Source organism: Panthera pardus, unplaced genomic scaffold (genome assembly GCF_024362965.1).
Source record: "Panthera pardus isolate Hobbes unplaced genomic scaffold, ASM2436296v1 HiC_scaffold_18, whole genome shotgun sequence".
Classification (NCBI taxonomy): Eukaryota; Metazoa; Chordata; class Mammalia; order Carnivora; family Felidae; genus Panthera; species Panthera pardus.
Window position 1 is genome coordinate 5403522 of NW_026526743.1, and position 11667 is coordinate 5415188.

At 53.7% G+C, this 11667-nt stretch overlaps 2 protein-coding genes across 2 annotated transcripts; both read right to left on the reverse strand.

Annotated features, from left to right (window-relative positions):
* Window positions 1-1189: 1189 nt before the first annotated feature.
* Window positions 1190-7962, reverse strand: LIM2 (lens intrinsic membrane protein 2). The gene is made up of 5 exons (XM_019425464.2): window positions 7854-7962; window positions 7353-7533; window positions 2981-3130; window positions 1772-1906; window positions 1190-1541 (listed from the first exon to the last, which is right to left on the reverse strand). The coding sequence occupies exons 2-5, from the start codon at window positions 7525-7527 to the stop codon at window positions 1480-1482; spliced, it is 522 nt and encodes a 173-aa protein (XP_019281009.1). The 5' UTR covers window positions 7528-7533; window positions 7854-7962; the 3' UTR covers window positions 1190-1479.
* A 240-nt stretch (window positions 7963-8202) lies between these two features.
* CUNH19orf84 (chromosome unknown C19orf84 homolog) lies at window positions 8203-10588 on the reverse strand. Its single transcript, XM_019425465.2, has 2 exons — window positions 10465-10588; window positions 8203-9374 (listed from the first exon to the last, which is right to left on the reverse strand). The coding sequence occupies exons 1-2, from the start codon at window positions 10497-10499 to the stop codon at window positions 8846-8848; spliced, it is 564 nt and encodes a 187-aa protein (XP_019281010.2). The 5' UTR covers window positions 10500-10588; the 3' UTR covers window positions 8203-8845.
* Window positions 10589-11667: the final 1079 nt, after the last annotated feature.

Genomic DNA, 11667 nt, shown 5'->3' on the forward strand with positions numbered 1-11667 from the left:
GTGAGCGGACAGCGAGGTGGTTTTTCTGTACAGATCTTTTCATTTATCCTGTTTTCGCACCGCTTTGCTAATTCATAATAAGAAACGTGTACATAGTTGGTCTTCGTCCCGTTCCTGGCACAAAGCTCCTAAAAGCCTTGGAATTTCATAGGTGAGGAGAGCCTTGAAGGTGTATTTGTTACGCTAATGAGGCGACTCACAGAAAGCACCGGAGGGTAGGGGCAGGTTGTCAGGGGAACCAACCACGTGACTAGATGGTAGGAAGTTTCAGCCCCTGCTCCCAACCTGGGGAGGGAGGGGCTGGAGACTGAGAATCACCAGTGGTCAGTGATGACGCCTGTGCAATGAAGTCGCCAGAAAAACCCAAGAGGACTGGGTTCAGAGGGCGTCTAGGTCGGTGATCGCATGGATAATGGGGAGGGTGGCCCCCAGGAGAGCATGCCCTTTCCCCACACCTTGCCCTGTGCATGCCTTCTGTCTGGCTGTCCCTGAGTTATACCCTCTGATAGTAAACTGGTGATCTGCTAAGTAAAATGTCTCTCTGAGTTCTGTGAGCCGCTCTGGCAAATTAACCAAACCCCAGGATAGTGGGGGGAAACTCCACTCTACTGCTGGTCGACCAGAAGCCTGGGTGACCCCCTGCACTTGTGACAGCATGAGGCAGGGCCGGGGGGCTGGTCTGTAGGACTGAGCCCTTCACCTGAGGGATCTGATGCTACCTCCACCAGACAGTGTCAGAAGTGAGTTACTTGGCGATGTGGGATAAAAAGCGCCCGGGGCTCAGTCGTTTAAGTGTCCAACTTCAGCTCAGGTCACGATCTTGCGGTTTGTGGGTTCAAGCCCCGCATTGGGCTCTGTGCTGTCAGCGTGGAGCCTGCTTCAGATGCTCTGTCTCCCTCTCTCTCTGCCCCTTCCCAGTTTGTGCGCACGCTCTGTCTCTCTAAATAAACATTAAACACACACACACACACACACACACACACAGCAGAATTGCTGTCAGAATTGGCCCTGACACATCAGTTTCCTAGAAGTTGAAGGGTAGTTAACACCTGGGTGGGGACTGTGTGGCTGATGTCTGTCCCTGTCCCCACACAAACTGAGTGGGTTAGGCCGCAGTAGTACAATTACCCACACCCCATCCACCGCTCACACCTGTCACCACCCCAACCCCTCAGGAACCACACGTCAGTCGTTTCACATCAGTTTTATTAGACTCTCAAAAAGTCGCTCTAATGGAGATTCCATTTCTCTAACACCCCCCATCATGGGCTGGACCTCGGGTCTTCTCAACTGCCTCCCACCAGGCCCCACTCTTCCTCCTTCCCCCTTGGGATGCAGAAATCAGAGGCCCCCCCCACCCAGAGTCCAGGACTGGGCCCCCTCCTGCCCACAAGGAACCAGGATTGTAGCCTCTAGACCCTCCCCCTCTTTTTCAGCGGCCCTATTTTCACTTCCAGATGAAGTCGGGGTACATTGGGCTCAGCGGGGAGCAGACAGGCGCCGACATTCGTGCATCCGGTAGGCACACATGTAGAAAATCCCTGTGTGAGAAGAGATCCCAGTTGACCCCCCAAGTCCTTCTAGGCTGGGCTCCCAACCCAAGACCCCAACACAGCACTCTCTTCCTCCCTGCGTGTCTGCAGACCTGCAGTCTGCCTTCTGGCTCCGTGCTGTGCTGGGAGGCCCGTGCGGGACACCCCATCATCTCGCTCTCTAGAGTGCCGCCCACTCTGCCACGGATACTGACCTTGCCACCCCCAAGCCCCCTTACCTGCGAAGAAGGTCATGAGCAAGGCCACCCAGCCCAGGATGTAAGACCAGGAAAAACGCCAGTCCCCGAAGCGGCGACCGAGGAAGCTGACAGTGACTCCAGTGTAAATGGCCAAGGCCAACAGGACAAAAAAGGCTAGGGAGAGAAGGTGGGGGGAGGGGGGAGGGAAAAGGGGTGGGGTAGGGTTTGCAGGGGAGGGTGGGAATGAGATTGAGGAAGGGGGAGGGCCGGGTGGGGGTGGGAAAGGAAAAAGGTAAGTATGCCAGGGGAGTAGGGTTGGGACGAGGATGGGCCGGGGCTGTGCTGTGCAATAAAGAATTTGCCTGGGCTGGTCTGGGGCTCTGGTTCCTGGAAGGGAGACGCTAAATCCTTGGAACTTTCTGGGTAATAGGAGTGTCTTTGTTCTTGCTGAGCCTTTCCGGTCAACACGAAATTATGTTGATGAGCTGAGATGACCCTAGGTAGGAATTGGTCACCAGAAAGACCAGCCTCGGGAACAGAACAGACAGGTGGGGCTTTGAGTCACTGGCATCAGACCAACCTCGGGGGAAGGAAGCTAGAGGTTAAGCTCAGTCATGTGACCAGCGACTCCATCGTGGAGTGCTGGAGCTTTCTGGCTGGGGAACACTTCAATGTGCTCCATGGTGTGCTCCGACCCCCCGGGGAGGCTATTGGGGTGGGGGGTGGGGGTCCTGCCTTCAAGACCCTCTCAGGCTCCACCCCTACGCATCTCTTGATTTAGCTGGTGCTGAGTTGTATCCTTCATAATAAATCCATGATCGGGAGCTCAGTGCTTTCCTGAGTGCCGTGAGTTCTTCTGGCGAATGTTTGAACCTGACCGGGTCCCAGGAACCCCTGAATCTGCAGCTGTTGGTCCAAAGGGCAGATGGCCTGGGGACTCCACCCGCAACCCATGTAGGGGCAGCCTGGTTGGGAATGGCACCCTCAAACCAGTGGGGTGTGATGCCGGCTCTGGGTGGTTAAGTGCCAGAACTGAGCCGCAGGGTCGCAGCTGGGGTCAGAAGAGGCTGGCTGGCAGGAGGCATTAGAACCCGTCTCGGAGTTGGGGTTGGGGCCGGGGTGGGACTAGGATGGGCGTGGAACCCCGGATGAGAGTGGAGTTCGGGAGGGAACAGGCAGGAAGTGGGAGTGGGTGGGAGTGGGGAAGGGGACGGCAGGGGTGGGGGGGGTGAAGGGGGGGCCACTCACTGGAGGCGAAAAACAGGATGCCCGCGGAGAAGGGCCGGGAGAGGCGTGTGAAGGCGGGCTGCTGAGCAAAGGCCAGGATACCCATGATGATGCCCGAGGTGGCGCACAGGGACGACAGAATCATGAAGGCCCGGGTGGCATTCCAGTAAGCTGTGGTAGCACCAGAAGGTCACTCCCCTGCCACCCCCGCCCTCAGCGGTGAACGGGGCTGCCTCTGAGGCCTGAAGGCCTTGCCTCTCTCCACATCCCTGACCCAGCTCATCCTGTACCTCTTTGCAAACAAACACTGTCCTCTTCACCTGGCAAACTCCCATTGGTCCTCCACAGCCCAGCTCCCAAATCCCCTCTAGGAAGCACCCTTTCAGCCCTCGGGCAACATCCTTCCCCGCTCCAGGTTGTTTCCCCTTCCAGCACGATGGTTCCCTGAGGATAGGATTCTATATCACAAATACCCCCAGCACAACGTTCACTGGGTGGATGAATGAACGTACAAGAACGAATGAAAGCCACTCCCCTCCTGATGATCACTTCCTGTCCTCCCTCCTATCGCTCTCTTTCATTTCCTTAACACCACTTGCCCATATCTGAAAGTGGCCTGTTTAGGGGCACCGGGTGGCTCAGTCAGTTGAGCGTCCCACTCTTGGTTTCAGCTCAGGTCATGACCTCACGGTTCGTGGGTTCAAGTCCTGCATGAGTGTCTGTACTGACCTTGGGGAGTCTGCTTGGGAATCTCTGTCTGCCCCTCCCCCTCCTCCCTCCCTCCCTCCCTCTCTCTCTCTCTCTCTCAAATAAATAAACTTTAAAGAAAAAGAAAATGGTCTATTTATTTTTATTTTGTTAACATTTATTTATAATTGAGAGACAGAGAGAGACAGAGCACGAGCAGAAAGAGGGGGAGACACAGAATCTGAAGCAGGCTTCAGGCTCCGAGCTGTCGGCACAGAGCCCGATGCAGGGCTCGAACTCACGAACTGCGAGACCACGACCTGAGCCAAAGTCGGACGCCCAACCGACTGAGCCACCCAGGTGCCCCTGTCTATTTATTCTTTAACTTGTTTATATCTGTGTCTCCCTGCTGGTTTGTCAGTTACGTGAGGACAAAGGTCTTGCTTTCTCATTCACCGCAACACCCCTCGCACCCGCTGAACGAATGAATGTGGGGCACTGAGCACTATTCTTCTTTGGTTCCTGGCTCTGCGCTGGCCCTTTAGGACATGCCCTGGCAATAACAGTTATGATCTCATTCTCCACTTAGCAACTGCCAAGTGCGTGCCGGGCATGCATTCCATGCATGAGTCTATTGGTTCCCTCTCTAAGCTGGACGTTCTATTTTTATCCCCATTTCTCAGGTGAAGGAACCAAGGCTCGGAGGTACAGCGACGTGCCCAGAGTCCCATAATTAGCAGTAGGACTGGCCTTGAAACCCAGGCACCAAAGCCCTTGCTCTTAACTGCTTGCCTCTTCTGTCTCTGGGAGCACGGAAAACACCTGTGCTCCCGGGGCAGAGCTTGGATCCCGCCATCGAAAACTACAAAGTCCGGGTCTTTGCAGAATGCAGTCTTTTTGTCTTGTGCCAACGCCACCAAGAAAAACGGCTGGCTGTTTCTCCATGGATGCTGTGTGGGGTCCATTCGGGTCTCTCCCCAAACCCCCAAATTCATGTGTTGAACCTCTAACCGCCCCCAGAATATGACCTTATTTGGAAATAGGGTCATTGCAGGTGTAATTAGTGAAGATGAGGTCATATCGGAGTAGAGTGGATTCCTAATGCAAAATGACTTGTAGCCTCTTAAAATGGGGAGGTTTGGAGGAAGACAGACATGCAGGGGGCACCGTGTGAAGGTGAGGGCAGAGATCCTGATGATGCATGGACACGCCAAGGAATGCCAAATACTGCCAGATGACCAGCAAAAGCCGGGAGAGAGAGGCAGGCAACAGATTCTCCCTCACAGCCTCGGAAGGACCGGCTTCTACTGACACCTTGATATTAGACTTCCAGCCTCTAGAGCCGTGAGACAGTATATTTCTGTTGTTTAAGCCACTCAATCTGTGGTCCTTTGTAATGGCAGCCCCAGGAAGTTACAGATGCCGCTGGGTACTTTAAAGTCCGGAGGCACCTGGGTGGCTCGGTCCCTGAAGGGTCAGGTCATGATCTCACGGTTCCTGGGTTCGAGCCCCGCACGGGGCTCTATGCTGAGAGCTTGAAGAGTCTGCTTGGGATTCTCTGTCTCCGTCTCGCTCTCCGCCCCGCCCCCGCTCACGTGCTATCTCTCATTCTTTCAAAAATAAGTAAATAAACTTTTGTTTTATAATTAAAATAAAAGCCTGGAGGACTGGGGGCGCCCAAATCTCCAAATTTTTAAATCCTGGCAGACGCGGGGGCGCCTGGGTGGCTCAGTCGGTTAACCCGCTCAGGTCATGAGTTCAGCCCCGCCCCCGGCTCTGTGCTGACAGCTCAGAGCTTGGAACCTGCTTCGGATTCTGTGTCTCCCTCTCTCTCTGCCCCTCCCCTGCTCGCTCTCTACGTGTGTGTGTGTGTGTGTGTGTGTCAAAAATAAATACTCAAAAACAATGTTTTTTAAGTTTAAAAAAAAAAAATCCTGGCAGACGCTTCAGAAACCTTCAAACCGCCACACACGTCTGTGGCTGGGTTTGGCCCCTTGCAAGCTCGCGTCCCCTGCTCTGATTTTGGCGAGCCAGTTACAGTTGATGTGCAAGTCGAGCCAGCTGCTTGGACAGCTCCCTGGCAATCAGTCAGGGTGAGGGACGTCCCTGAGGATTTCGGCGTTGGTCAGATGAAGCTGCACCGATCTATCGATCTATCGATGTGATCCGTCGTGCCTCCCTCTCCCCCACCCCCAAAACAGATAAGATGGTGGTCGGGGGGTGCTGTCCCTGGGGCTTTCCCAGGCTGAAGCAGGAGAAATGGTAGACATGTGATGAAGGAGACCGCCAGGAATGAAAGGGGCGAGTGAAGTCAGGAGGCAGACCGGGCTCTGGAGCCTGAGGCCGGGGCAAATCTTTCCCCCTGCTTCCTGCTTCAGTTTACCCCTCCTGCAAAATGGGCCTCCGGCTGCCTCCCCTAGGCAGGTTCAGTGAGCCGGGGTGGCTGAAATCCGGGTGGAAGGGCTCAGGAGGATTGTCTCCTCCTCCCAAGCCCCGTAAAGAGAGTGGTTGGTTTGCTGAGGGCGCATCTCATGTCTTCTTTGCAGAAGTGTCACCCTCAGTGTTGTTGGGAGACCAAAGGGCATTAATCCATGTCAAGCATTTAGAACAGCGTGTAGGACACAACAACATTCAATAAATACCGGCCATTGTTACTACTACCACTAGTATTTGGTACTTATAAAATATGTAACATTATATATTATTAATTTGTTAATATATAATGCATGTTATACAATATATATTATGTAAAGTAGCATACAATACATGCGAGCATCTCTCTCCAAATACATTTGTATACGTGCATGGATGTACATATATTTTGTATACATATATATGGAGAGAGAAAATAGAGATATATAGTATATCATATAACATTATTTTGTATATATAATATATATGATTATAATATAGCTTTCAAGAACCCTAGGCTGGAAGAGCTTTTCTTATCCCCATTTTTGCAATATATATTATAATATGCACATATACACGCACATATATACATATGCATGTACTTAGAGGCATATATATTATATAGCCTGGCACACAGTAGGTATTAAAAACTACCATCCAGTACTTAGCAAATTTAGGGTCCATATTGCTTCTGTATCCCATAGCACCTAACCTAGTTCTTTTTTTTTTTTAACAATGAACGCTTTATTTTTTTTTAACGTATATTTATTTTTGAAAGAGAGAGAGAGAGAGAGCAGGGGAGAGGCAGAGAAAGAGGGAGAAAGAGAATCCCAAGCAGGCTCTGTGCTGTCAGTGCAGAGCCTGACTCAGGGCTCGAACTGACAAACCGTGAGTTCATGACCTGAGCCCAAATCAAGTGTCGGATACTCAACCGGCTGAGCCACCCAGGCGCTCCCCTAACCTGGTTCTTGATACACAGTAGATACTTAGAAAATGCTGTTCTGACAACCTCAGCCCCAAGTGCTGTACCTGACATCTATTTCGTGCCGGGAAATGCCACCTCTCTATTTAACTTCTCGTACATCTCCTAACTGTACTAGAAGAAAATACTGAAATCCCAATTCTGCCCCTTCCATGCTGAGTGATCTTTGGCTGGTCCCTTTCCCTCTCTGAACCACACAGTTCTCCACCTGCAAAACAGGTGGGGAGGTTCTGCCCTGTGGGGGGCTCTGCCCCCTGTCCCGAGAGGGCCTGTGACCCCAGGCACGGCCTCGACCCGGCCCCGGAGCCTTACCGATGCTCTCTGTCTGCAGGTAGCACTTGTTGCCCAGACAGTACCGCCACAGGCCCTGGTGGGCGAAGGACCCGGACAGCCGGTACTGCATCCAGTGATCTGTCGCTGTGGCCACCACCAGGAGGATGGTCCCCACCCAGGCACAGAAGAGGCCACCACCCATGAAGCTGTACATGGTGATCTATGGAGAAGGCGAGAGGTGGGGTCAGGAGCTGGACTCCTGCGTCCTGGCAGAGGAAGGGACTGGGGGCCTGGACTCCCAGATCCCAGGTGACCAGGGGGCTAGGGGCTGGGACAACAGTTCCCTGGGAGAGGAAGGAGCTGGGGGCTGGGCCCTTGGGTCCCGGGAGGAGGGGCTGGAGGCCTGGACTCCCAGATCCCAGGTGAGGAGGGGGCTAGGGACTGGGACCCCACGAGGCCCCTGGGAGAGGAAGGAGCTGGAGGATGGACCCCTAGATCTTGGGGGAGGAGGGGTCTACAGGTCTGATGCCTGGTCCCTACCTGAGTGGCAGAGCCTGTGACAAGCCTTCTGTCTGCCTCGGCCCTTCTGTGCAGACTGAGCCGAGCCAGGTTGCTGGCTTCTCTGCTGCCTGGGTCCCCCAAATCCCTTAAGCCTCCCCACACAATGGCCCCGTGGCCCAGAAGCTTCCAGCAGCTAGAAGTGCAGTGGTGGCAGAGGCCCCAAATAGAATTCGCTGAAACAGGGATCCAGGCCCTCCCTCCCCGCGGCCCCGGCCACCCTGGCCTCTCTCTGTGACCCTCCCCACGACCTAACCCCTTTCACAGGCCTTGCTCACAGCACCCGCTGGGTTAGCCTGAGCTGCGTAAGCACACACACAGAGACACAAGATATGGGGCAAGTCTTCCATTTATTTTTCAACCAGGCTCCCCGCACCGAAGGGCAGGAAAAGGGGTGGGAGGTTGCAGGTCTGTTGGGCCAATGGGGTTCTCTGCCGGTGGGTCACAGGGCGTGTCACGGTTGGGGCTGGGAAACAGGACGGGATGGGGCTGGCTGGGGTCCAGGGTGGACTGGACTAGGGCTCAAGTGTAGGACACAGTTGAGGGTTGGGTTGGGCCTGAGGTGGGTAGAGAAGCTGGGAGCAAGGGTGCAGATGGGGACAGAAATGGCAATGAGTGGGATTGGGAAGGTGGTATTGAGAGTGGGGACCGGAAAGGGCTTGCAGGGGAAGGTGGGGATGGGAGGGACTGAGGTTGTCACTGTAGATGGGGTTGGAATGGGGGGTGGGGAGCTGGGGATGGCTTGGGGCACGGGGGCGAGGCTCAGGGTTTTCTCTGGTGTGGGATCCTAGGTCAGGTCCATGTTTCATGGGGTGACTGGCAGGAGGCTATGGTTTTGGGGGAAAAGAGATGGGAGCACGATGTTTCTTGGGGCATCTCTGCCATAGCTGAGGTCACCCTGGGGCTCCAGGAAAACCCTCCTGGTGACCCTGAGGGGCCCTCTCAGGAGTTTGGGGAGCTGGACCCTCAGGGTCCTAGTATTCTGAGTCCCAGTTTTCTGCTGCAGCAGCTGGCATGTCCTGGGGTGTCTCCCGACCTCCAGCTTCCGTCTTCCCATCCTGGGCAGGCAGCCTTGGTGGTGAGGCTGGCATCACCGGGGGAGTCTTGGGGCCAGCCCCAGACCCCCCCCGCCAGCCCCTCTCCAGCTGTTCCACCCTTCTGGGTCCCCATCGTGGCTGGCCCTGGCCCCGGCCTGGCCTGCGTCGGACGTCCCAGCCCCCACGTCCCCTGGATGGCCTCGTGGCGGTGCCTGGCTGGGAGCAGCATGCCTGTGAGTTGCAGGGGCAGGAGGGCAAGGACTGTTGAAGGGTGTAGGCCCCCAGCAGGGCACTGTGCAGGAGGTAGGAGAGGGCGTCCAGACGGATGGGGACGGTGACAGAGGCCAAGTTCTCAGGGAGCCCCAGGTGGGCTGGATCTGGGGTCCCCAGGGGAAAAGGTGGCAAGGCTGGGAATGGCCCAGAGGGCCACGGCTCAGGCCCAGGTGATGGCAGGGACGGGTTGTTCCTAGAACGACAAGAGGACAGGTCAGCAGATCTCGGCATCTCTCTACGTCCTTCCTACTGTGGTCCCGCACTTCTCCTGGGAGTCCTCTGAGCTGGGCATCCACCTGTGACCTCCTTATCCCCTTCTCTCCATTTCTCTCCCCCCCCCCTCCTTTTATTTATTTTTTTATTTAGTTTATTTATTTATTTTTGAGAGAGGAGGAGGATCTCAAGCAGGCTCCACACTGTCAGCACAGAGCCCGACGTGGGGCTCGAATTCACTAAACTGAGATCATGACCTGAGCTGAAATGGAGTCAGACGCTTACCCGACTGAGGCACCCAGGTGCCCTCTTTCTATCTCTGTCTCATTCTTTCTTCCCGTCTCTCTTTACAGACAGACAGACAGACAGACAGCTCTACCAGAACTTAAGCATCAGACAGAACCCAGCTCCAGGCTGCCTCGCTCACGGTGTGTTTCTGGGCTAATCATTTCCTTGTGCTGAACCTTAATTTTTTCACACCAAAAGATGGCCTCGCATAGTGGCAAAGGTGCATATTAAAGACCTGGGTCAGGGGCGCCTGGGTGGCGCAGTCGGTTAAGCGTCTGACTTCAGCCAGGTCACGATCTCGCGGTCCGTGAGTTCGAGCCCCGCGTCAGGCTCTGGGCTGATGGCTCAGAGCCTGGAGCCTGCTTCCGATTCTGTGTCTCCCTCTCTCTCTGCCCCTCCCCCATTCATGCTCTGTCTCTCTCTGTCCCAAAAATAAATAAAAAACGTTGAAAAAAAATTTTTTTAAAAGACCTGGGTCTGACGATTATTATCACTATTTCTTCAGCCCTGTGACTGTTCCTGACATCACCGATTTCTTCTCATTCCTTCTTGAAATTTCTCCCTGTTCCACAAATATCTGTGTCCCTATCCCTAAGTATCTCGCTCAAATCTGACCACAAGATCTCCAAGATTCTGTTTCTAACAACTGATGACACTGGAAAAAAAAAAATTTTTTTTTCCTGATAGTCTCTCTGAGTCTGTCCACTCTGTCTCTGATTTTCTCTGTTCCCTTCCCTCTCTGGTCTCTGTTCTCCCCGTGGGAAGGGCCTCGTGTCTCTTACCCTTCGGGCCCAGTCCCTTCCTCCTGCTGTTCCATCTTTGCAGAGATCTCCCGAGTTTCTTCTAGCACCTTCGCCTGAATGTCTTCAGGGCCCTGAGAGGCGGAGAGAGGTCTGGAAGAAAGTGGGAGGGACTTTGTTCAAAGTGGGGCGTGGCCTTCGGGGCGTGCGGAGCCGCGGGAAAGGGCGCTGGGGTCTCAGGACCTAATTTCTCAACACCACGTATCTGGGGTCGCAGCTCTCTACCTCCTGAGTCCCAAGAGTACAGCCCCTGAGCTTCTTCCACCCCCAGACCCAGGAGTCCAAGCCCCCAGCCCCCTCCTCTCAGACCCAGGAGTCAAGGCATTAGCCCCCTCCTCTCTTTCCACCTGCATTTCTGGCCGTTTCCTCAGGGGGCCCATGGTTCTTTAGGACTAAAGGGGCATTTAGATAGGGAATTCTGGACATCTGGACATTCCTCAGGGTAGAGGGGATCGTCAATGGGCTGGAGTCGAGAGCTGGATTCCACCCAGGCCCTGTCTCTGACTGACTTTGTGACCTTCAGTCCTTCTAGACTCTGTGCTTCCGTTTCTCCATCTGAGAAATGGGGCGAATATTACCTTCCAGGTTCTTGTGAGGTTTAAAGATACGACTTGTGTAAAATAGTCAACACAGAGTCTAGACTAATTTGTTTCAACAAATGAGAGTTACTTATCATTATTGCTGCGAGTGTTGGTAGTATTTTATTAGGAAACAATAGTCATTCTTAATCTCTTCACTTAAGAAGTATGTATTAAAAAAATAAATATGTATTCAGTGCCTACTGTATGCTAGGCCCCATACTGGGCTTTGGGGGTGTAGCCCCGGGACAAAATAGACTCAGCCCATATTCTTAAGAGAGAACAAGAGGGACAAGACACAAGTATACATTTCCTAGAATAAGTTCTGTGGGGGCACCTGGATGGCACAGTCGGTTAAGCATCCAGCTCTTGGTTTCAGCTCAGGATACGATCTCACTGCAGGTTCAAACCCCGTGTCGGGCTCCACGCTGATAGTTCAGAGCCTGTTCAGGATTCTCTCTCTCTCTCCTCTCTCTGCCCCTTTCTCACTCTCTCTCTATGTCAGAAATAAATTACACATTAAAAAATTTTTTAAGTTTATTTCTGAGAGAGAAAGAGAGAGAGAGAGAGAGAGAGAGAGAGAGAGAGAGAGAGAGAGAACATGAGT

Excerpts from the sequence above, each read along its gene's own strand:
- LIM2 (XM_019425464.2), bottom strand. The coding sequence starts at position 7,527 with ATGTACAGCTTCATGGGTGGTGGCCTCTTCTGTGCCTGGGTGGGGACC. Across the intron at positions 1,907-2,980 it reads CATCCTGTTTTTCGCCTCCA|CCTTTTTTGTCCTGTTGGCC; the intron begins GTGAGTGGCCCC and ends TTCTCTCCCTAG. Across the intron at positions 1,542-1,771 it reads GCTCATGACCTTCTTCGCAG|GGATTTTCTACATGTGTGCC; the intron begins GTAAGGGGGCTT and ends CTTCTCACACAG.
- CUNH19orf84 (XM_019425465.2), bottom strand. The coding sequence starts at position 10,499 with ATGGAACAGCAGGAGGAAGGGACTGGGCCCGAAGG. Across the intron at positions 9,375-10,464 it reads GAAGGGACTGGGCCCGAAGG|GAACAACCCGTCCCTGCCAT; the intron begins GTAAGAGACACG and ends TTGTCGTTCTAG.